General features: G+C 38.6%; 4 protein-coding genes across 9 annotated transcripts in view; 3 read left to right on the top strand and 1 right to left on the bottom strand.

The window, feature by feature from the left end:
* The first annotated feature begins 333 nt into the window (after positions 1-333).
* On the top strand, positions 334-2,136 carry LOC126592379 (uncharacterized). Its single transcript, XM_050258063.1, has 3 exons — positions 334-351; positions 1,376-1,522; positions 1,609-2,136. Exons 1-3 carry the CDS (start codon positions 334-336, stop codon positions 1,984-1,986), a joined length of 543 nt encoding a protein of 180 aa, XP_050114020.1. The 3' UTR covers positions 1,987-2,136.
* Positions 2,137-7,116: 4,980 nt separating this feature from the next.
* LOC126594031 (uncharacterized) lies at positions 7,117-12,191 on the bottom strand. Of its 6 annotated transcripts, none has more exons than XM_050260231.1 (5): positions 12,165-12,190; positions 10,963-11,140; positions 8,978-9,163; positions 7,902-8,208; positions 7,117-7,170 (listed from the first exon to the last, which is right to left on the bottom strand). In XM_050260231.1, the coding sequence occupies exons 3-5, from the start codon at positions 9,155-9,157 to the stop codon at positions 7,121-7,123; spliced, it is 537 nt and encodes a 178-aa protein (XP_050116188.1). In that variant the 5' UTR covers positions 9,158-9,163; positions 10,963-11,140; positions 12,165-12,190; the 3' UTR covers positions 7,117-7,120. The 6 variants fall into 6 exon arrangements, with proteins under 6 accessions (XP_050116188.1, XP_050116190.1, XP_050116189.1 ...); XM_050260233.1 differs by having other exon boundaries at positions 7,120-7,194; positions 12,165-12,187; XM_050260232.1 differs by lacking the exon at positions 7,117-7,170 and adding an exon at positions 7,319-7,644 and having other exon boundaries at positions 12,165-12,186.
* A 1,851-nt stretch (positions 12,192-14,042) lies between these two features.
* The window catches only part of LOC126594029 (uncharacterized), a 61,671-nt gene continuing 54,607 nt past the window's right edge, over positions 14,043-21,106 (top strand). Inside the window, exon 1 of the mRNA XM_050260227.1 lies at positions 14,043-14,502. The gene's annotated coding sequence lies outside the window, so the exon portion shown is untranslated. The remainder of the gene's footprint in view (positions 14,503-21,106) is intronic.
* On the top strand, positions 19,050-20,371 carry LOC126594027 (uncharacterized). The gene is made up of 2 exons (XM_050260224.1): positions 19,050-19,414; positions 19,495-20,371. Exons 1-2 carry the CDS (start codon positions 19,187-19,189, stop codon positions 20,146-20,148), a joined length of 882 nt encoding a protein of 293 aa, XP_050116181.1. The 5' UTR covers positions 19,050-19,186; the 3' UTR covers positions 20,149-20,371.

Here is a 21,106-nt window from a genome sequence, read left to right as displayed (position 1 = left end):
GATAACTGTAATATCTATCTTAATGGTCTCCAAATTTAACCTTTTATGTATAATGATTTTCCAATGTCTTTACTATTATTGGTATTCCCCTTTTGTAACACAACTTTTCACAACCCGCGGCAACGCGCGGGCACTAAAAACTAGTTGGTAACTAAAGACCATTGCTACGGCACAATGTATTTCCTGTGGTGACAGAAGAGAACAAAATCAACAGTCTAAAAATTCAACACAACGGCTCCATGTATCACAATTTACTTATTTAAGTAATGCCAGCATATGATTTCTCATTTGGGTTATTCACATGCAACACTGGCAAAAACTATGATTTAAAAAATGGTCATTTTGGTTTCGGTCCCTTATTAACCTAATTGTTAGATTAAAATCTTGTTTGTTTAAATATTTTGATCGAGGTTCTTAGCATCATTTAAAATATTTAACTCATGTATTTATGCATTTAATGTCCCTCAAATTATGAAATTTAACCAAATTCAAATAATATTTTTAAAATATAGTAAATACTTAAAAATCAATAATAGAATAGCATCATTTAAAATATTTAACTCATGTATTTATGCATTTAATGTCCCTCAAATTATGAAATTTAACCAAATTCAAATAATATTTTTAAAATATAGTAAATACTTAAAAATCAATAAAAGGTCGTACCCAGTGCACAAGGCTCCCGCTTTACGCAGGGTCTGGAAGAGGTGAATGTCGGCTAGCCTTACCCCCATTTATGGAGAGGCTGCTCCCAAAAATACCTAAAAATCAATAATAGAATAATATTGTTCTTCACAAAATTATAGCAAAAGATTAATGTACCCACATAATTATTAACATGTTTAAAAAAAAACTAATGATATATTTTAAAACATAAAATAAATACATATAATTAGCATGGGTACATTTAGCAAAATTAAAAATGGGTACAAATAAATTTTAAAAATATTTGTACAAATACAAATAAAAGTTTACAATATATGGGCGAAAAAAAAGAATTTAATATATGGGTACAAATTAAAGCTGAATATAAAATTGGTACAAATTAAAAAAAGGGTTACAAATTAAAAATGGGTACGAACTAAAAATAAAAATATATAATAAAAAATTTAGCCATAAATATAAATATATTAAATGTAACGTTTCTAACACTAAATGAATGTATTTAGAAATAAAAAATATTTTATTATTGAAATAATTAATAGCGTTTATTAAAACCTAAGGACCTTAATCAAAAATTGAAAAAAAAAAGTTTTAATCAATGGAGTAGCAAAAAGAGGGATGGAAGCCTAATTTTTCCTTTTTTTAATCACTTTATATACTTTGAAGAATTAATATCGTCTAATCTTGTATTTTATCTATTTTTAAAGTACAGGTTGATTTATATAATGCGACTTGGTGCTACAATTTTCTGTGTTCTGGATTTATCCAAACAAACAGCAAGATAGCCATTGGAGCTTCCATTTCCCCAGTCTCATCGTATGCCGGCAACCAATACGACGTCTCCATTCTCCTATGGAAGGTAATCGACATCTTGCAATATTAACATACAAATTAATTAAGATGGAGGAACATATTTGTTAATAAAGGCATGTATTTTATTTATAGGATCCAAAGCTAGAGAATTGGTGGTTGGGATTGGGAGACAATACCCTAGTTGGGTACTGGCCAGCAGAGCTGCTCACACACTTGGAGGACAAGGCAACCATGGTGGAATGGGGCGGAGAGGTGGTGAACACGAGGGCCAACGGCGAGCACACGGCCACTCAAATGGGTTCGGGTCACTTTGCCGAAGACGGGTATGGGAAGGCCAGCTATTTCAGAAACCTTGAGATAGTGGACTCGGAAAACAACCTCAACTCGGTCGGGGATGTGTCAACTTCGGCTGAATACACCAAGTGTTACGACATCAAGAGCTCCTACAACAATGAATGGGGCACTCACTTCTACTATGGTGGCCCTGGGAGAAATGCAGGATGCCCATGATCACATCATCATCAGTATTGTTAGTCTATTTATATTTAAATGTAGTATGTGTGAAATAAAAGGACCAGTGGTAAGAATTTTAATCGAGTCTCCTTAACTATGCTCAATGTAAATTCAACAATCTATTCAATGAAAGCTTTCCACCTTCTACATCATGTCTTTCTCTTCCTACAGTCTGTAAGATCGGCTCAAAATTTTGCGCATAATCGGGATTGTCACTTTGTCAGAATTGTTTGACGAATTGGAGTAATTGCTTGCTATGATTCTTTCAATATTGCGTAGAACAATTAGTAAGTCTTTTTCCGGGTTCTTCAAGTTGTTTCTCATATCTGTGTTCAAGTTAATTACTTGGCAGTCAAGTTAATTACTTGCTTTTTTGGCCTTCTCTCTTTGCTTTAGTTACTAATTAATATTGCGTTGTCAGACAAAATTAAATTGACTCCAAAACATTCACTCCTACATGCAGCATGACAAGAAAAAATTCCCACACGTCTTTGGAAAACTACTTCCAGTGACACCCTTTAAATTACTTAATAGACCATCTGCTTCTTCAAAACCGATGAAGATTTTTAGCAATTTTTTTCGATTCGAAAAAAAAAGAAAAGAAAAGAAAATTTCAGGTGAAATAAGGGATGCGAAGCCTTATTTGATTACCCATGTCTGGTAGTAATTCCAATTGTCCTTGTAGGTTTAGGAAATAGATCCACGACCAAGATGCCGTTGGAGTTTGGAGCCACTAGACATGTCAGTATCAAGTTTAGAAACGTAACACTTGCGAAAACTGAGACTGCTGTTTCTGTTTTGTAGATCCTTTAACTTTTAACTGATGAATGAGTTTTTTGTTCATATATTTTAGGAAGATTAGATGGTTATATGTAATATAATTATTCTTATGTATTTTTTCTTCCGTATGTGATCATTGAGGTCGCACTTGGTGCGATGGCAAGTGCCTTCGCCCATGAGCGGTAGGTCTCGGGTTCGAGACTTGGGAGCAGCCTCTCCATAAATGGGGGTAAGGCTAGCCGACATTTACCTCTCTCAGACCCTGCGTAAAGCGGGAGCCTTGTGCACTGGGTACGACCTTTTTTTTTATGTGATCATTGACGAATGTTTTTCTGCAACAGTTAGTTTATGTCACTTCCTAGCCATTTGGTTTAATTGGTTTAAGACACGAATCTTGAAATTTAAACTAATCTAACAACAATCAATAAGGGTGCACTCAATTCAAATTGTGATTCTACACTGAAAAGACAATATATATCTATGGAATTAATTCCCTAATTAGTTAACTCCAGAGAGAGATAAATACAAAGGTTTTAGGACCCCTCGGACGGTGGACCATGGTCCTAATGTTTGGCAGCATTGTTCTTCCCAAATATCATCTCGGAATTCAATTGCATCCATGATTTGCTGGTGATTTCCTTTGAAAAAATAGATTCGCACATTTGTGTTTAGACTTCGTTTGGATTTAAAATTCCTATGAACTCGTACTTAGCTGTTTTAATTTCAATCAAGGTGAAATAAGAATAGAAAAGCTCTGGTTTAGTATATCATAATTCTGGTAGGTTTAGGAATACCTAATCCTTTTAGTTGTTCACTAACGAAAGGGTTTTGCCTATAAATCCAAGAATGCCTCTCAATTTTTTTTTAATCCAAGTAACATTATTCAGTACTCCTCCTTTGAGTTCTTTGTTTCAAAAACTAATTAATTAAGAACTCGTGTTTTCTTGAGTTCCAAGGAACTGAAGAACAAGACGAAGATGGCTATGAGTCGTGAAGATCGGGAAAAGATTCACCAGGGTAGTTTTGAGTCTTTTAACAGAATTTTGGAAGAGATTAAACAAGTGGCAAAAGACCGGAATGAAGAAATTGATTTGCTGACAAAGAGAGTTTTGATGGATATTATTCAGTTTGAAACCAAATCAAAGAAAGGAATATTGACCAATCATGATGAAGAAAAAGTTGCTTCTACTTCTACTTCTGCTGACGTTCATGACATTCAGAAAAGCAAAAATCATGGTTTCGGAAGCAGCAAAGATCAAGTTGGATATATTAAAGAGTTAATGAAGAAAAGGCAGAGAGAAACGACTGAAAGAGTGTGCATGCGATCATCTTTATCGATTCCCTCTTTGCCGCTCGACTTGCCTATTGAATTCAAGAACATGATTCACTCTCTGTGTGGTTCTCATGTGAAATTGGTAATACAGAAGAAAATTTTCGCTACTGATTTGAACACTCATCACGATCGTCTCTCGATGCCAGAGAATCAAGTGGTTGATAAGAGATTTCTTAGTGAACAACACGACCAAGAATTGAAGCTTCGTGGATCACTGGTGGTGAAAGTAATTGATCATAATTTGAAGGTGCATGATAAATTAGGGTTCACCAAGTGGAAGTCCACAAGTAACTTTTCATATGTGTTAAACAGTGGTTGGAAGAAGATTATAGAGAGCCAGAAGAATAAGCTTTTTGTAAAGGATACAATTCAGGTGTGGTCTTTTCGAGTTAAGATCAACAAGAAGAATCCTATCTATCGCGAACGTCTCTGCTTCGCAATTGTTAAGCTTAAAGGAGAGGGGAAAGAAGAGGATGATGGTGGTGCTGATAGCCAGGAAATTACTGAACTGTCAACAACCAGGAAGAAGCAGGAAGCTATTGAGTCAGAGTTTGGAGTCATGGAAGATGTCGGTAATCTCAAATTTAGGATCACAGTTGGCATCACCCGCAAAGATTAACGAGAGTACTGTTTCTTTATGTATAGATTGAAAAACTGTTAGGGCTATATACTAATGTGTTTGTTTTGTCCTTCGACTGGGAAACGCTGCAGGCGTCAAGAAAGCCCTGCTATTCCACTTGAATGTTATAGTTGTGGAGTGAGAGGTCTCCACCTGACTCGTGACTGCCCAGGAGAAGTGCATCTTTGCCTAGGACGTCGTCGTCGTCAAGTCATCCACGGTGGTTCCTTAATTTCCCTGTGTTTTCTTGATCCGAGTAGCAAAAGCTTCAGCACTAGCTAGTACTTGTCTGTTCATATGTCATGTGAGTCTGTCTTTGAATAAGCAACGTCCACCTGCCACTTACGTATGTATTTTTTTTTTTCTCAAAATTGCTGTGTATATTTCTTCATTGATCTTTGAAATAATAATGTCCTTGTCGGTGCTTCTTGTTGACTGAAATTTTTGACATATCCAGTGCGTTTAATGCACATGCTCTTGGAGCGGTAGCTGAAGTGGCTGGACCTGGTCTTAACTCTCATCTTGGTACTGTTCTTCCTGCTTTACTTTCTGCAATGAGTGCTGATGAGAAGGTATGCTGTTGCAATTTGCAATCTTCTGGCTTGTTTAAGAACATATTTCTTTTCTGTTTTTTTTTTTTTCGCAATCACTGTCTGGATGTTTAAACAATCAGGTTGAATTTGAAATATTGTTCTTTTCGAAATTCTAGGAAGTTCAAAAGTTGGCAAAGGAGGCTGCTGAGACTGTGGTCTTAGTCATAGATGAGGAAGGTGTTGAATCTCTTTTATCTGAGCTTGTTCGAGCTGTCAGTGATAGTCAGGTATTAAGTTGTTTTACTAACAATGTAATTGAATGCTTTGGTCCTGTTTATAACTTTATATCCCCATCTCACTCTATTGTATTCATGGTTTCAGGCTTCAATTAGAAGAAGTTCTTCGTATCTTATTGGCTATTTCTTCAAAAGCAGTAAATTATATTTGGTTGATGAAGCTCCAAACGTGATATCTACCCTGATTGTGTTGCTCAGTGATTCAGATTCAGCTACTGTGGCGGTATGTACTACAAGTCTTTCAGGTTCTGTTATTGTATTGACTCCAAGTACATAACATTGTATGTTACCTTTTGTTCAACAGGCTTCTTGGGAAGCTTTGTCAAGAGTTGTAAGTTCAGTTCCCAAGGAGGTACTTCCGTCATATATTAAATTAGTACGAGATGCTGTATCTACTTCCCGGGATAAGGAGCGTAGAAAGAAGAAGGTGGGCAATAGTTGAGATTGTTAAGTATTGCAGATGCTTTTGTTCAAAATAACTTCCGTATGTTGTGTATTCTAGATGCTTCCGGTGAATGGCATATTAACTGGAACATGTTATGTTTGTGACCTTGCAGGGAGGACCAATTCTCATTCCTGGGTTTTGTTTACCAAAAGCACTTCAACCTTTGCTTCCAATATTTATCCAAGTATGCTAGCTATTATTTTTCCTGGATGCTCAATTCAAATGAAGGGCAGTAAAATTACTCTCTTGTTGTACGTTTATTCATTCTTTTAGTTAACAACCAATAGTACATCATTATAGCTACCATGTAGTGGTTTGGAAATGCACTCATTCCTATGTTTAGGTTCATAAGAAAAAGAAAGAATCCTTTTAGAAACTGCTTCATGGGTTTTGGTCCCTTGGCTGTTGCTTTATGGACTTCTCTTCTGCTTTGCTTGTTTTGTCTTCTTTTGTTCTAATAAAGTTGTGTTTCTATTGTACCTCAAAAGAAAAAGAAGCTTTTACGTCATTATAGCTAGTGTGTTGTCCAATACGTGCTCTCATTGCTTTTTGGGCATTAGATTTTAAACTATAACCTGTACTGCCTTTAGGGTTTGACAAGTGGATCTGCTGAACTAAGAGAGCAAGCTGCTCTAGGTCTCGGTGAACTTATCGAAGTGACTAGCGAACAGGCACTGAAAGAGTTTGTCATCCCAATTACAGGGTATGTATCATTAAAGAATGGTAGATAAACTTTGTTTCCTAAATTTGATGTCTCATTTTTGACCTCATTGATGTCATTGTGAAAGTCATGTTGCCTTTTACTTTAAAAACTTGTCATTGGATTGACGTCTTGATTAATGTAATGATTTTGTTTGCATATTACTCAAGTTTTGTAGAGGCTGTAGTAATGAATCATCTGCTTATATTTATAGTTTATTTTTTTCTTTATCTAATCATTGGGATCCTCAGCAATCAAACTCATTGTACTTTTTCTTTGTATGAAAGAATACTGAGGAAATAGTCTGTGTGAGGCGAACTCTTGAAAATATTCAGTCTTTATGGTATTACAAGCTTCGTATATTGAATTCAGTTCTGTTCAATTAACATTGATTGGCTTTCATATCCCCCTCCCCTTAGTGTATACTAGTAATAAGCCCGCGCGATGCCGCGGGACTTGAATGCACCAGCCTTAACTACATGAATAAGACACATTTAACCTGAAAAACATATAATCATGAATGAACAAAAATGATAGATCTAGGAAATTATAAAAAGCATTGTAACTCCAAGAAATTATAAAAATCTATCCAGTCAAGAGACAATATAGTAGCTGTGGGAAGGTGAGTAAGCAACCAAGAATCTAAGATATACTTGACTTGCAATTCCATTATACTTTTACACACAAAAAAAGACCAAATTTTGATTGAAACATCAAACAAAACAATCTCATAGATTGGACCAACTAAATAAAGAGTACATCTATATGATTTTCAACCTAACTATAAAAAAAAGCTTTATAACAGTGCAATCAACATTATTTGAACTAAACTTTAAAAAAAAACTGACTGCATGAATTCCATAAATAATTTGGTTTTGCAGTCTCAGACACCCAACACCTCTCTCCCTCAGATAGCACTAAACAAAGTGCCTCGTAGCATCGAATCAGCCTGCAACACCCCCAGGCGAGATTGAGACTACTTTTCATATTTTCATTTTAATGTACCAGCAAGGAAACAATAGTATATTCCAAAATTAGCAGTCTACAGAGAAATATAAATAGAGTATGAGCCACAATCAACAACCAGTAAGACTGAACCATGGGAAATGAACAAACGAAAACCATAAATGACGACCAAAAGAGCCATCGTTTCAAACACAAAAATGATAAACAGAAAATACTGAAACAGCATAAGCTGATGCATACCAAAAGCTTGTCTCTTGTGGTATGAAGCCATATGTGAAACCAGCTGGGAATTTGTAGGCACATGAACATAATCCGTTGACTCCAAATCACTCTGAGAGTAACTTATATGCAGTGAGCTCAATCTGTTGGCAGCCTCAAAGTTCACCAAACTGTCTGAACTTCTGGTATGCAGTGAATCATTAGAACTGCATGTCATTAACGTATGCCATCTACTGGCAATTGTTGCTATACCTTGGGCTCTACTGGAAATTTTAGTAGCTGTGTGCAAGGAAAGAATAATGCCGACAACCTGAACAATTGTGGAGACCTGAAAATTTGGAGAAGAAAGAGGGAAGGAAATTTAATGCATTAAATTTTAGTCTGCAATCAATGATGATTAGAAAGTTTTCAGAGAGAACCAATGTTAAAGGGGATTCCATTATGATTTTGAATCTAAGCCTGTAAGAGAGAAGTTAATCAACAGAGAAGTAGATACACAAAAGCATTGAACTTACTGCAAAATCGCCAATATACATTATCCAATTAACCTAATTGTAGTAAAAACCTAGCAAATCTGCATTAAATTAAGCATATTTTTTAGTATATCCATCTTTTCACAGTAAAGCAATAAAAAGATCATGAGCAAGTAAATCTGGACCACTACGATCAAAACTCGCAACCAATAACCATAATTATAAATTTTGACAAACTTATAGTTGCTACAGCGTTTGACAATGGTCATGTAAATGCAGAGGCTTGGCTGAAGGAAAGGCATTGAAGAAATCCAGAAATCCTTCCATGGCAAACTTAGTTGTACAACCATGGCATGTGTGTTGTATGCTAGATGCCCCCTCTCTTTTAACAACACACAATAGCTTACGCAAATGCAAAGAGACTTCAACATGTTTCATTTAAAATAAGTTTACATTTTGTAGCAAATGCATATGGCGAAATAGTCTATAAGTAATCATACTGGCAACCAAACAAAACAGTTCAAAAACTTCAATGGAAATATAAATTGCAGAAAGAAAAAAAAACTTTAATTTCCAAACCCACAAAATAAAAAATTCAACCAGATTAAATGTAAGAAGAAATACCAAAAACTGAGAGCTGCAGACAATCAAAATGCTCATGACCTTGGTCGTGCTGATGAAATCCAAATCTGTACTTTCATGTCCTCCTCCTCGGTCAATTCCTTGAGGAGCTTCGATATCGCCAACAATGTCTCCTCTTCGTGGTCGTGGCCATGGTCGTGCCAACTGCAATCCATGAACCATCCATTTCTGCAGTAAAATGTCCTCAACTTAAAACCAGTATAATTTAGCCAACCATATTCAAGTACCACAAAATATAATTTTATAGTAGTAAGCTTTTCGATTCACTCCAAATGAAGATATTATATGTTCACATATATATATTCACAACCATAAGAAAGAAGAAAACAACTCTTGGTACAGAGCAAAAATGAAGCACTAACAGATTCCCACACACCAAACTCTGAGAACAAACAAAAACAAAACCAAATTATATAGCAGCATGCAAGTCACGAAGGAACAAAGAAAAAAGAATACTCATATGCAAATCCAAAATTAGAAAAAAGCGCATGGACAAAACTGGGAAAATCACCACAAAAAACTGGTCGCCAGAGAGCTTTTTCCTTTTTTTTTAGGTCTTTTTGCAACAAAGTTGGAAATTCAGAAAAAGCTATGTAACATACAAATACAAAATCTATCTTGAAAATTCAACAAAGAAAAGAGAATCCTAAAACCAAACCCATCCATTAGGAAGGGACAGCTAGCCTCGGCTAATTAAAAGTTCAACAAAAACAGAACCAAAGACTTACCCATCAATGCATAAGTAAAGGATTAACATCAAAACAGAAACGGTGAATCATAAATAGCAAGACCGCAAGTCACAATTCTAGAAGAGGAAAATTTACTAATAAAATGAACCAAAGACCAATTTTGAATAATCAGGAATATTAACATTTTAACATTGACATAGTGTGTTTGTGTGTGAGAGAGAAGGAAATAGAGTTAGACAAATGCAGAAATCAACCTTAAGATTCCCTTTGGTTCAAATGGTGCACTTTCGGCTAATAGTACAAAGAAAAAAAGGAGGACAACATCATTGTGTTTGTTCCTTGTTTTGGGGAAGAAAATAAGGCTGGCCAACAGCTTTTGACATTTTTAATTGGCAGCAATAGCTGCTTTTCTGATTGAAGCAGCAGACTGGAAGAAAAACAGAAGCTGGCCAACAGCTTCATTTGAGAGCTGCTGCTTTTATAGCTTTCGGACATCGCCCATCATTGGAGCTACTTTTGTAGCTTTTGGGAGAATAAAATTGAATGTGAAAGCTGCTTTTGATGTGGCCATTAAGGTGGTGCTTCAGCCACCGAAGGAAAAGAAGAAGAGAAAGGGACAAAAGGAACAAACACACAAAAAACACATACACTAAATCATTTTTTGTATCTATACACTGATAATTTGATATTCAATACGGAAAACAAATCTATAATCCAGGCTTTAAAATACATTGTAAACTCAATTAATACAAACAAAGAAAAAGCATCACACTAAACAATTTCATCAACCCCAGACATGAACAGAGTCACACCCTAAAATGAACCAATGCAGATAAACACATTTCACCAAACTAAATCCAACAAAATCACAAATCAAAACAGGCGTCTCTAGAGAATTCAAATAACCAACAGATAGGTGAGATGATAAGATAAGAGTTTGGATTTCATTTACTTTCAATTTAAGCTGACATCAAGAGCTAGTGTACAATCAAAAGGATGAACTCCAAGCAACAGATTGTTAGCTGGGTAGAAAAAAAACGAAACATGCAAAAATTAAATTTAAATTTTCCATCACCTAAATTGTAATTAAAACAAATACACATCTTAAACACAGAAGGATTTTCAAATGCCACAATGTTTAACAACTATTGTTCTATCAATTCCTAATCTTATAAATCATTTTGTGACGGTTGGGAAAGTTTACTAAATAACAGAGAAAAAAGAGTAAAAATAATCAATCTTTGGGTTTGAAATAGAATCAGAGTTAAGCTTATGTACCAATATGAAAGTTTTGAGGAACAACGGAAAGATAGCTGAGGTCCTGGTGGTAGCGGTGGCTGAAACTTGGAAGGGATTTGGTTTAATCTTATTTGCAGTGATGCGGTGAGCGACATAAAAGGTGGAGGAAACTGGCGGTCCCACTCGTCAAAATGAGCAATTTCATAAATGCATTGTGCTGCAGAGAAAATAAAGAAGAGATTGCACAATAAATAAGTGAAAATCAGTAAAATCGGAAATTAAAAAAACCAAATGATCAACGATAAAATTTAGAAACCCTACCACACAAATCGCAAGAACATAAAAATTACCAATAAAAGTTAGCAAAAAACACACACGGTGTGACAATAAACGCCTTAACGCCAATGATGGCCTCAAACCCAAACAAAATCCCAAATCAGTTAAAAAAATAGTAAAAATGAACTGAACCCATTCCTCTATCATATTCTTTTCCTCTGTTTCCCTATCCCTAATCCCAAATCTCTTTTCCATGCTTTCTCCGCCGTTTTTCCCTCACCCTCAATCCCATTTCTTCCAAGTCTATAATCAAAACCACATGCATAAACACGCTAGAAATTTGCCAAAACCCACAACCCTAACTAAAAATCTCACAAATTAAAACTTTCACCAAAAAAAACACACCATCTCTCTGATCAAACGAAAACTCGAAAACCAATTCAATGGTTGATTAACAACCCATAACAGAATCTTATTTAAAATTGAATCCAGAAAGATTAAAAGTTTCTTACATTTAAAAGGTTTGTGAAGAAAACGCCATACCAAATCAAGCATTAATGTATCGTTTCATACTGACAATCTTGGAAATTCATATACCATGTTCACTTTGCTTGATTTGTTTGATCAGAGAAATTACTTTCTAAAAACAATCTTGACAAATGATAATCTTGATTTGCTTGATTGTCCAACAACAATCTTGGAATATGTATCGTTCAATGTATGTCTTTAGAATCGAATGACAATCTTGGAAATTTATACTGACAAAGTGAACATGGAAATTCATATACCATTTGACAATACCAAATCAAGCAATATCTAAAGACCAAAAACAGATCCTACAAAGCAGAAACCCTATCTCATATGCATTAAAATGATTGACAAATTCTTGGTGAATCATCATAAAATTAACCCAATTTCTCAATTCCAAAAACAGGAAAGTTTAAGAAAGGGTTCTAAGTTCTCACCATAACGAAAATAATCATATCGTTTCAGTTTGAACTCGGGTCAATTCCATCATCTGTGTTGATGCACAAAATCAGCGAAGACTTTGGTACAACAGAAAGTGTCAGGTTTTATGACCTTCGCTTGGTTGCTTCGGTCACTAGTGAGGATAAGTACGTAAATGAATAGAGACAAAGAAGCAAACACAGGATGTACGTGGTTCACCCAGATTGGCTACGTCCACGGAGTAGAGGAGTTCTTATTAGTAGTGAAGGGCTTACACAAGTACAAAGGATCAAGCTCTCAATTTAGTGAGTTCTTGTGAATGATTTAACACAAATGGCATTAGGCAATATTGTGGGGGAATGACCCCTATTTATAGAAAAACTTGTAGCTTTGTCACATTGACATGTGTCATGTTATGATTGGTTCTTGATGTTGACACGTGCTGCGCTCTGATTGGCTTCTAATCTTGACACGTGTCGAGTAGTGATTGGCCTCCTGGTCGGAGGGGAACTCTTCTGGGTCCTTGACAGTATAGCGTTGGCCGGTGCTCGGTAGTTTCGGGATTGGTCAAGTATGGTACAAACAGTGCTCCCCTAAGTTCCCGAGTGAGGGAAACTCCTCGGTTGGGGACTTGCAAGATCCAATCCCTTGAGTAATCACGAAACTTCTAAGTACCGAAGTGTGGTCTGATCTTCATCTGCCCTTCTCTGGAAGTACTTTTCCTCCATCCGGGAATGGTGTATTTAGCTGATGTTGACGCACAAGGTAATGTATCAATTTCACTTGAAGCTTAGTTATAGTTTCGGGCTTAGTCAAGTGTGATACAAACCCTATAGTAGGAGTCCCCCAAGTCGCCGAGCTAGGAGATTTGCCGAAAGAGGTGACAGACAAGGTAAGCAGTCAAACTTCCAAGTAAGCAACCCAGGATCAGAGGTTTGACGTCGGCTTCCGGTTGATTGTTCTCATTCTCCTTGTCTCTCATTCAACTGCCAGGATAAGGAGAAGCAAATGGATAAGAGATGATATGAGATACTTTTGCTTTTGAAGAAGTAACTTTCCACAGGCTTATTCTTGAACTGTGCTGGAGGGTTTTCTGGTGCCCTTCAGAGTATAAGGCCGACTCAAAAATTTGAGGGTCAAAACAAGTCCATCAAATCTAGAGTACGTTCGACCTTGATGATATGGGATACTTTTGCTGTTGACGGAATAATGAATGTGGTATGGAAAGGTGTCGTGCTGTAGTGATCTGTTTCAGCTCACCGTTGAACCTTCTGCTTCAATCTTTTGCATGGCAGAAGTGGTGTGCAACCTTTGCATTTAAATGGTCCTTCAGAACATTCTTTCATAGTGACTCATCCACGCTTGGCAGCTTCAGTGTAAAGAGCCAATATCTGATCAACTGTCATGAGGTATTTGCCGGTGGAATTCGTGACCTTGACAGCAGTTGAGGATGAGTACTCGAGAGCAATGCTAAGTAAGCAACCAGGCAAAGGCTCCAGGCAGTCAGTTCCAAATTGGAGGTTTGATTTCAGGTTCCGACTGACTGCTCCCTTTCTCCTTGTCCTGCAGGTGTGGACAAGGACAAAGACAAAGACAGGGAGAAAGCATGATATGGGATACTCTTGCTTTCGACCCTGATGATATGAGATACTCTTGTTCTTGGTGTGGCTTATTTGCTGAGGTATTATCGGGGGGAAATAAAGCTGAGTATTTCGAGAGGTTATGTTGAGGGTGCCTTTTCGAATGCGAGAAAGGGTTGAGCATTTTTGCAGGTTTGCCTGTCCGTTGAGGAGGGAGGTCAATGTATATAGGGATTTCCCAATAACAAGTAGTAATGCTATTCCTTTACCCTTCTTGGTCACAGTGAAGATTACAGACAAGCTTTATCTAAGGAAATCTGGCTCTCGAAGTTCTGAGAGTTGTGCCTCTTCGGTTTTCGAACAAGCAATCCCGTCGAGGATCTGACTCTCGAGATTCGAAAAGCGGTGCTACTCCGGTTTTTGAGAAAGTAATTATGTTGAGAGTCTTTTCTCGAATGTGAGTAAAGGTTGGACGTTCTTGCCAACCTGTCTTGCCGCAAAACACGGAGGTCGACACACATAGGGACTTTCCAGTTGTCAAGCAGTGGTGCTGTTCCTTTACCCTTATGGGTAATAGTAGGGTAGCTGGAACTTCGAAATTCTCGTGCCTAAACTTTGTCAGAGATCTTTGACAAAGTTATATGTGGTACCCGAGGAGTTGATGGTGCATATGGAGAGCGGTGATTGAACAGTAAGATTCACGTGCTTTCTACTTCACCAGAAATCTTCGACAGATTGCCCGTAATTTCCGCAAAGCTGATTGTGCATGTGACAGGTGCTGACGAGGCAGCAAAAGCAGGTGCTTCTTCGATTTCTGAGATCGGCCCTCGTGGTCTCTGAGCAGCCCAGCTTTTGAGAAAGCAAACGCCTCTTCGATTTCTGAGATCGGCCCTCGTGGTCTCTGAGCAGCCCAGCTTTTGAGAAAGCAAACGCCTCTTCGATTTCTGAAGCTCCGTCGAGTGCAGATTTTTATAGAGGCTGGCATTAAGTTCCACAGCACACTTGAATCTCTACCAGTAGAAGCTCATTTCTTGCACTTCTAAGATCTTGATTTGTCTGACCTCTTCCTTCTTCAACACATTTGAAAATGTCTGGACCCTCCGACCGTCGTTTTGACTTGAACCTTGGAGAAGAGACAGCCACGCCTTCTCCAGACAACATATGGCGCCCATCCTTCATATCCCCTACTGGTCCTCTTACCGTTGGGGATTCTGTGATGAAGAATGATATGACCGCTGCAGTGGTGGCCAGGAACCTTCTCACTCCCAAAGATAACAGACTACTTTCCAAACGGTCTGATGAGTTGGCTGTTAAGGACTCTCTGGCTCTTAGTGTTCAGTGTGCAGGTTCTGTGTCTAATATGGCCCAACGCCTATTTGCTAGAACCCGCCAAGTTGAATCATTGGCTGCTGAAGTGATGAGTCTCAAACAGGAGATTAGAGGGCTCAAGCATGAGAATAAGCAGTTGCACCGGCTCGCCCATGACTATGCTACAAACATGAAGAGGAAGCTTGACCAGATGAAGGAATCTGATGGTAAGGTTTTACTTGATCATCAGCGGTTTGTGGGTTTGTTCCAAAGGCATTTATTGCCTTCGTCCTCTGGGGCTGTACCTGGTAATGAAGCTTCAAATGATGAACCTCCAATGCCTCCTCCTTCTGGGGTTTTGTCAAGTACTGAGGCTCCGGATAACCACCCTCCGGTGCTTTCTCTTTCTGGGGCTCTACCGACTGCTGAGACTTCCCCTAAGCAACCTTTGTGAAGGCTCCCTTTTGTTTGTTTATTTTGACTCATGTATATGTACATATTTGTGGCTTATCGAAAATATTAATAAATAAGCTTTGCTTCATTTCAACATATTGTGTTAAATACACCAAAGCCTTCTTCATAAAGTTCTTTGAATTTTTGCTTTTGTTGAAACCTGTATTGTTGAAGCTTTGTGAGTGAAGCATGTAGTTTGAGGTAGTGTTCCCTTAATTTCCCGAGTGAGGAAAACTTCTCGGTTGGAGACTTGAAAAATCCAAGTCACTGAGTAGTCACGAACTTTTGAGTACCAAGGCGTAGTAGCATATGGTGGGAGTCCCCCAAGTCTCTAGTCGAGGGAGTTGACGAATGAGGTGTCTTGCTAATAGTCCATGTCGTAAGTACCAAAACTTCATTCTTTTGTTTTCTAAGTGGTAGCCCCGGACTTTTTCTTCATATATTTTGTTTATGAAGGTTACTAGGCCCGAATAAGTGGAATTGCAGAAGGTGTAACGGTTGGTAGCTGTTTTATGGAAAGCCATCTGACTACGATAGTCTTGCACATGATGACTATAGGGAGATACACACACATACTGCTATGATAGAGGGTGTAACCGTTGGTGCATTACAATCATAATGGAAGCATCACAATGATGGAAGCATCACAATGATGAAAGCATCATAATGATGAAAACACCATAATGATGAAACATCATAATGATGTTTCTTTGGTGGAATTGTTTTTCATTTCCCCTAACACCCTGAATTGGTTTTCAATATAAGACCATCATCTGTAGCTCGAATCACAAAGTTGTCTTCATGAAAGTTGTTCTTTAATTCGTTAACTACAACATATCCAAATTTGAGAGCCATCAGATCAGTACAACTCTAGAAATTCAGGTACGACGAGTGATTGTTCATCATTTGTCTGTCAACACGTCAGACCTGTTGTGAGCTTCAAAAACTCCATTTTCTCTTGCTTAGATCAACATAATTTCTTCATCGAAGTTGTTCCTTAACTTGTGAACTACAACATATCCAAAATTGAGATCCCTCGGAGCTGTATAACTCAAGAAATTCAGGTATGATGAATGACTGGTTATTATTTTTCTGTCAACCCGTCAGATTTGTTGTGAGCTTCGAAACTCCATTTTCTATTGTTCAGATCAGCATGCTTTCTTCATTGAAGTTGTTCCTCATCGTCTCTTTCATAACATATCAAAAATTCAGAATGAACTAATGGTTAAATATTTCCAGATCTTCGAAACATCACAGAAGCTTCGAAATCTGCAAGAATCCGACTGTCATGCTTGGAGCTTCAACACTTTAATTTCCATGGCTCAAACAGAAATGGTTCCTTCTTGAAAGTTGTTCATCTGCTCAAGAACTAGAGGGTGTCCAAAACTCAGCTCCATTGGAGAAAAGCAGCAGCTGCAAAAATTTGATAGAGAAAAGGAGGCGAAGCTTTGTTGGATTTCTAGGCTGGGGAAGATTCCAGTTTTTGTAGCAACTTCAGTACTGGTGAATTGCTTGTATTTTTGTCCATAACTAAATTTTGGACTTTGAATTATTATTTGATCTATCATAATATGTTTGGGAACATATATAAGTGAATAAATAAGAAGGAAAATTTTGGGCCCTTGTGGGTGTAAAACAAAAAATGTTTATGTTTACCCAAGTGTTTTTGTACAAGTTCAAGGGCATCTTCGGTTTTGTGAACAAAATTTGTTTATTTGGAGCAAGGTTTTGTGTTGAAGCTTTCTAGGTGAAGCTTTGGAGGTGAAGCTTTGATGGTGAAGCTTTGTAGATGAAGCTTTCTGGGTGAAGCTATGTAGGTGAAGCTTTCTAGGTGAAGTTTTTTTAGGTGAAGCTTTGGAGATGAAGCTTTCTGGGTGAAGCTTTTGTAGGTGAAGCTTGTTGGGTGAAACTTTGATGGTGAAGCTTTGTAGATGAAGCTTTCTGGGTGAAGCTATGTAGGTGAAGCTTTCTAGGTGAAGTTTTTTTTAGGTGAAGCTTTGTAGGTGAAGCTTTTTTAGGTGAAGCTGTTTGGGTGAAGCTTTTTGGAGGTGAAGTTTTTTTTGGGTGAAGCTTTTGTAGGTGAAGCTTGTTGGGTGAAACTTATTGGATGAAGCTTTTTGGGTGAAGTTTTGGAGGTGAAGCTTTTCGGGTGAAGCTGTTTGGATGAAGCTGTTTTTTTTTTTTTTTTTTTTTTTTTTTGGCGCTTGACACGGTCTTCATTTGCTTGTTTTGTAGTGACTGTGGAAGACGGATTGCTTTCTGATTGAGAAGGGTTCCGGCATCGCTTTGCACCATCTTCATATGGGTAATATAGGAACTTCCTTATGTTTTGATCATGCATGTAGTGATAGAATTTGTTTCTTCTTATTGTAGATGTCAGAGCCTGGAAGTTCTAGTGATGAGGGCTCTTCTAGCTTTAGCTCTAAGTCTGAGTCTGCAATGTCGGAGTCTTCAGGGTCTTTGTTAGAGTCCTGTACTAGAGAAACATTGGATGATCTTCCCAACCGTCGAACTTTAGCTATTTCTAGTTCTTCCTCCATGGCGTTGGGTGAGGGGGTTGTTTTTGATGCCATACCCATAGTTCGCTCTGAGTTCACAGCAGACCATCTAAAGAATAACTTGTTAAATAATGAGAAGCAGGTTGAGGTGCTAAGGCAGTCATGTAATATCCCTCGTAGTGTAGGGATACGTTTGGTACATGATGAAGAATGGCCTTCTGAGCCTCCCCAGGGTCATGTTATGTTCTACACCCAGATATTACTGACTTTAGGGGTGAGACTACCTTTACATCCGTGGTTGCAAAAGATGTTATCTTTGATCGGATATGCACCTGGGCAACTCAATCCTGGTTTCTGGGATACTTTGATTGGATTTTATATCATTTGGATGGAGTGTGGGTTGTGTGAGCCTTCCTTCCATCAGTGGCGTTACTGTTACAAGATGCGCCCAGCAAAATCATGCACTGGTTATGCCGAGTGTGCATGTCGGAATGAGAGAGAGCGTATTGTGTATGGTAAGAAAAAGGCATACTACACATGGAAAAACCGTTGGTGCTTTCTGTATAATGATTGGGAGTATGATAAGGGTGTCACGCCTGAGCGACGTGTGCTTACTCACTTCCAGACTGTAGGTTGTAACGTATCAACCGTTCGTACTATTTGCTATTTGTTGTGGTCTTTTCTTGCTTCTAACACTTTGCTTCATGTAGTGACGCGGGGCACCATCCAACTGTTTGGGCAGGAGCTATCTGACATAGAGAAGGTGTTGAGGGTGCCCAAAGAGGATAGACACTTAAGCAAGCTACGACCCTTATTTCGTCGGTACGGTTTCCAACCCTTAGTTTCCGAGAGCCAGGGACGATCGAGTAAGTTGTATCCTTCATGTAAACTTAGCTCAATTCCTTACTTTATTTGGAAAGTTGTATTTCTTATTTTGATTTTCCTTATGCAGTGGAGAAGGTAAGCAAGAAAACAGGGACTAGCACCCATAAAAGGAAAGCACCAGTGTTAGTTCCTTCGGAAGACATCCTACCGCATAAGAAAATTCATAAGTTCTGAGGGGAACCATCCGTTAGACCTAAGTCCCAAGATGGGGTCCTTAAGGGGCCTGCCTTTAGGAAGACTGGAGTCGAGGCCGTTGAAAATGCTGCTGCCGTAGTTGTAGGAGAAGGGAGCCGACTGTTGCCTCCTCCTCTTACTATGGAGCACACTGTCCAGGAAAATGATCCCGGTTCCCGCCATGAGGGGAAAGGCAAGGAAAGAGCTGGCAGTGTCCCGTGGAAGGACTTGAGGGTTGCCACGCGGCCAAAGGATTTTGGGGATATCAACAATTGCTTGGCAGGGCGTCGATTCGCCTTTGATGAGCTCGGAGAGCCCTTAGCTAAGGATGAATCGGATTGCGACCGGATGTTGAAGCTGTCTTCATATGTGAGTGTTACTTTGTCATTTCCTTACTTTTTCCTCTTTATTATCATTATTTAGGTAGTGATGATCGTCTTGCCATGCAGGTCATGGCCGAGTATCACGACAGACTGCAAGAGGTTGAGCGGTACAAGGCAAAATTGAAGGAGAATAAGCAGCTTGTGGACGAGGCCCGAAGGAATAAGGGACTTTTGACTCAGGCTCTCCAACTGAAGGACGAAACCATGGAGAGCTTGAAAAGGCGAAATGGTGAGAACCTAAGGCTTAAGAAATTGTTTGAGGCAACTAAAAAACAGTTGGAGGTGGCTACCTTGGAGGTATCCAAGGTTAGGGGAGAATTGGATGGTGCCTTAGTTGAGATTTCTGAACTGGAGAAGAGCATTCCAACTGAAAGGGAGGCTGCTGTGCAAGAATACTTAAGTTCTTCGACCTTTCATCTTGCTATTAAACCCCACTGTGCTCAAGAAGCTCGCTTTGAAAAAAGGAAATGGATGGCCGTCCTTGATCGTTATGATGATGGGAGCATTCTTCGAAAATACCACGAAGATATAGATGAGCATCATCGAAAGGGCGAGAAATTTGTCCTTGCTGTTGATCCTAGCAGCGAAGATGAGTCTGATAATGAAGGTAGTGCTGATGCACAGACTCAGCATGGTGAAGAGGGTCTTGGGGATGCAGAGGATGATGGTAGGACGCGGAGTGATACTGCCAGGGGTTCGGCTTCAGATGAGAATGAATAACAGTGTCTTTACTATCTGCATGTATTCTGGATGTAGTAGTCTGATGTGTGTATAACATGTGCCCATGTTATAAGCTTGAGAGTTTTGGATTTTAGGTGTTTATGAGTGTTTGCACTATTATTAATGCATGTTTGGCTATGTATGAATAGATCTATTGTTTGGATATAAGCCCTTGTTTGGTTGTTCCTTTCTTTGTATAGTCTTGTCGACACATACTTAGATTTTGTTTCGAGTTGGATATATCTGCTTTGAGGTTTCAACACTTGAGTGTTCCATTGCTAGGAATGTAAAAGAGTGATGGCTGAGTTGGCTAAATTACCTCTTTATTGAATTTATTGCCAAATGGCCTTCATTACATAGGATGCCGAACGGCTATAGCTCAACACTTGTACATCGTGAGTCTATTTGTAGTAATACTTCAAGTGATCAGCGTTCCATGGATGGCCAAGGGTCTTGCCATCGGAGCTTCTAAGTGTGTAAGAGCCAGGGCAACTGATGCCAATGACTTCATACGGTCCATCCCAGTTTGGACTAAGTGTGCCTTCACTCAGGACTCTGTCGCAGAGTAATCTTTTCTTTAAGACCCAGTCTCCTATTTTGAAAGAACGAGGCTTGACCCTAGAGTCATAATAGTTGGAGATGCGCTGCTTGTAGGCGACATTCCTCAAGTGAGCTTGGTTTCTGTGTTCCTCGACTAAATCCAAGTTGAGGGTGAGTTGTTTGTCATTTTCACTTTGAATGTAGTTCTGGACTCGGAATGTTGCTTGCTCGAGCTCAACAGGGACAACCGCCTCTGTGCCAAAGGCAAGTGAGAATGGAGTTTCTCCTGTTGAAGTCCGATATGAAGTGCGATATGACCAAAGAACTTGGGGTACAAATTCTGGCCAACAGCCTTTAGCTTTGTCCAAGCTGGTTTTCAAAGTGCGCTTGATTATTTTGTTGATGGCCTCAACTTGTC

Source organism: Malus sylvestris, chromosome 12 (genome assembly GCF_916048215.2).
Source record: "Malus sylvestris chromosome 12, drMalSylv7.2, whole genome shotgun sequence".
Taxonomy (NCBI): domain Eukaryota; kingdom Viridiplantae; phylum Streptophyta; class Magnoliopsida; order Rosales; family Rosaceae; genus Malus; species Malus sylvestris.
The sequence above is the reverse complement of the archived record's forward strand: the minus strand, read 5'-3'. Positions and strand labels throughout refer to the sequence as shown.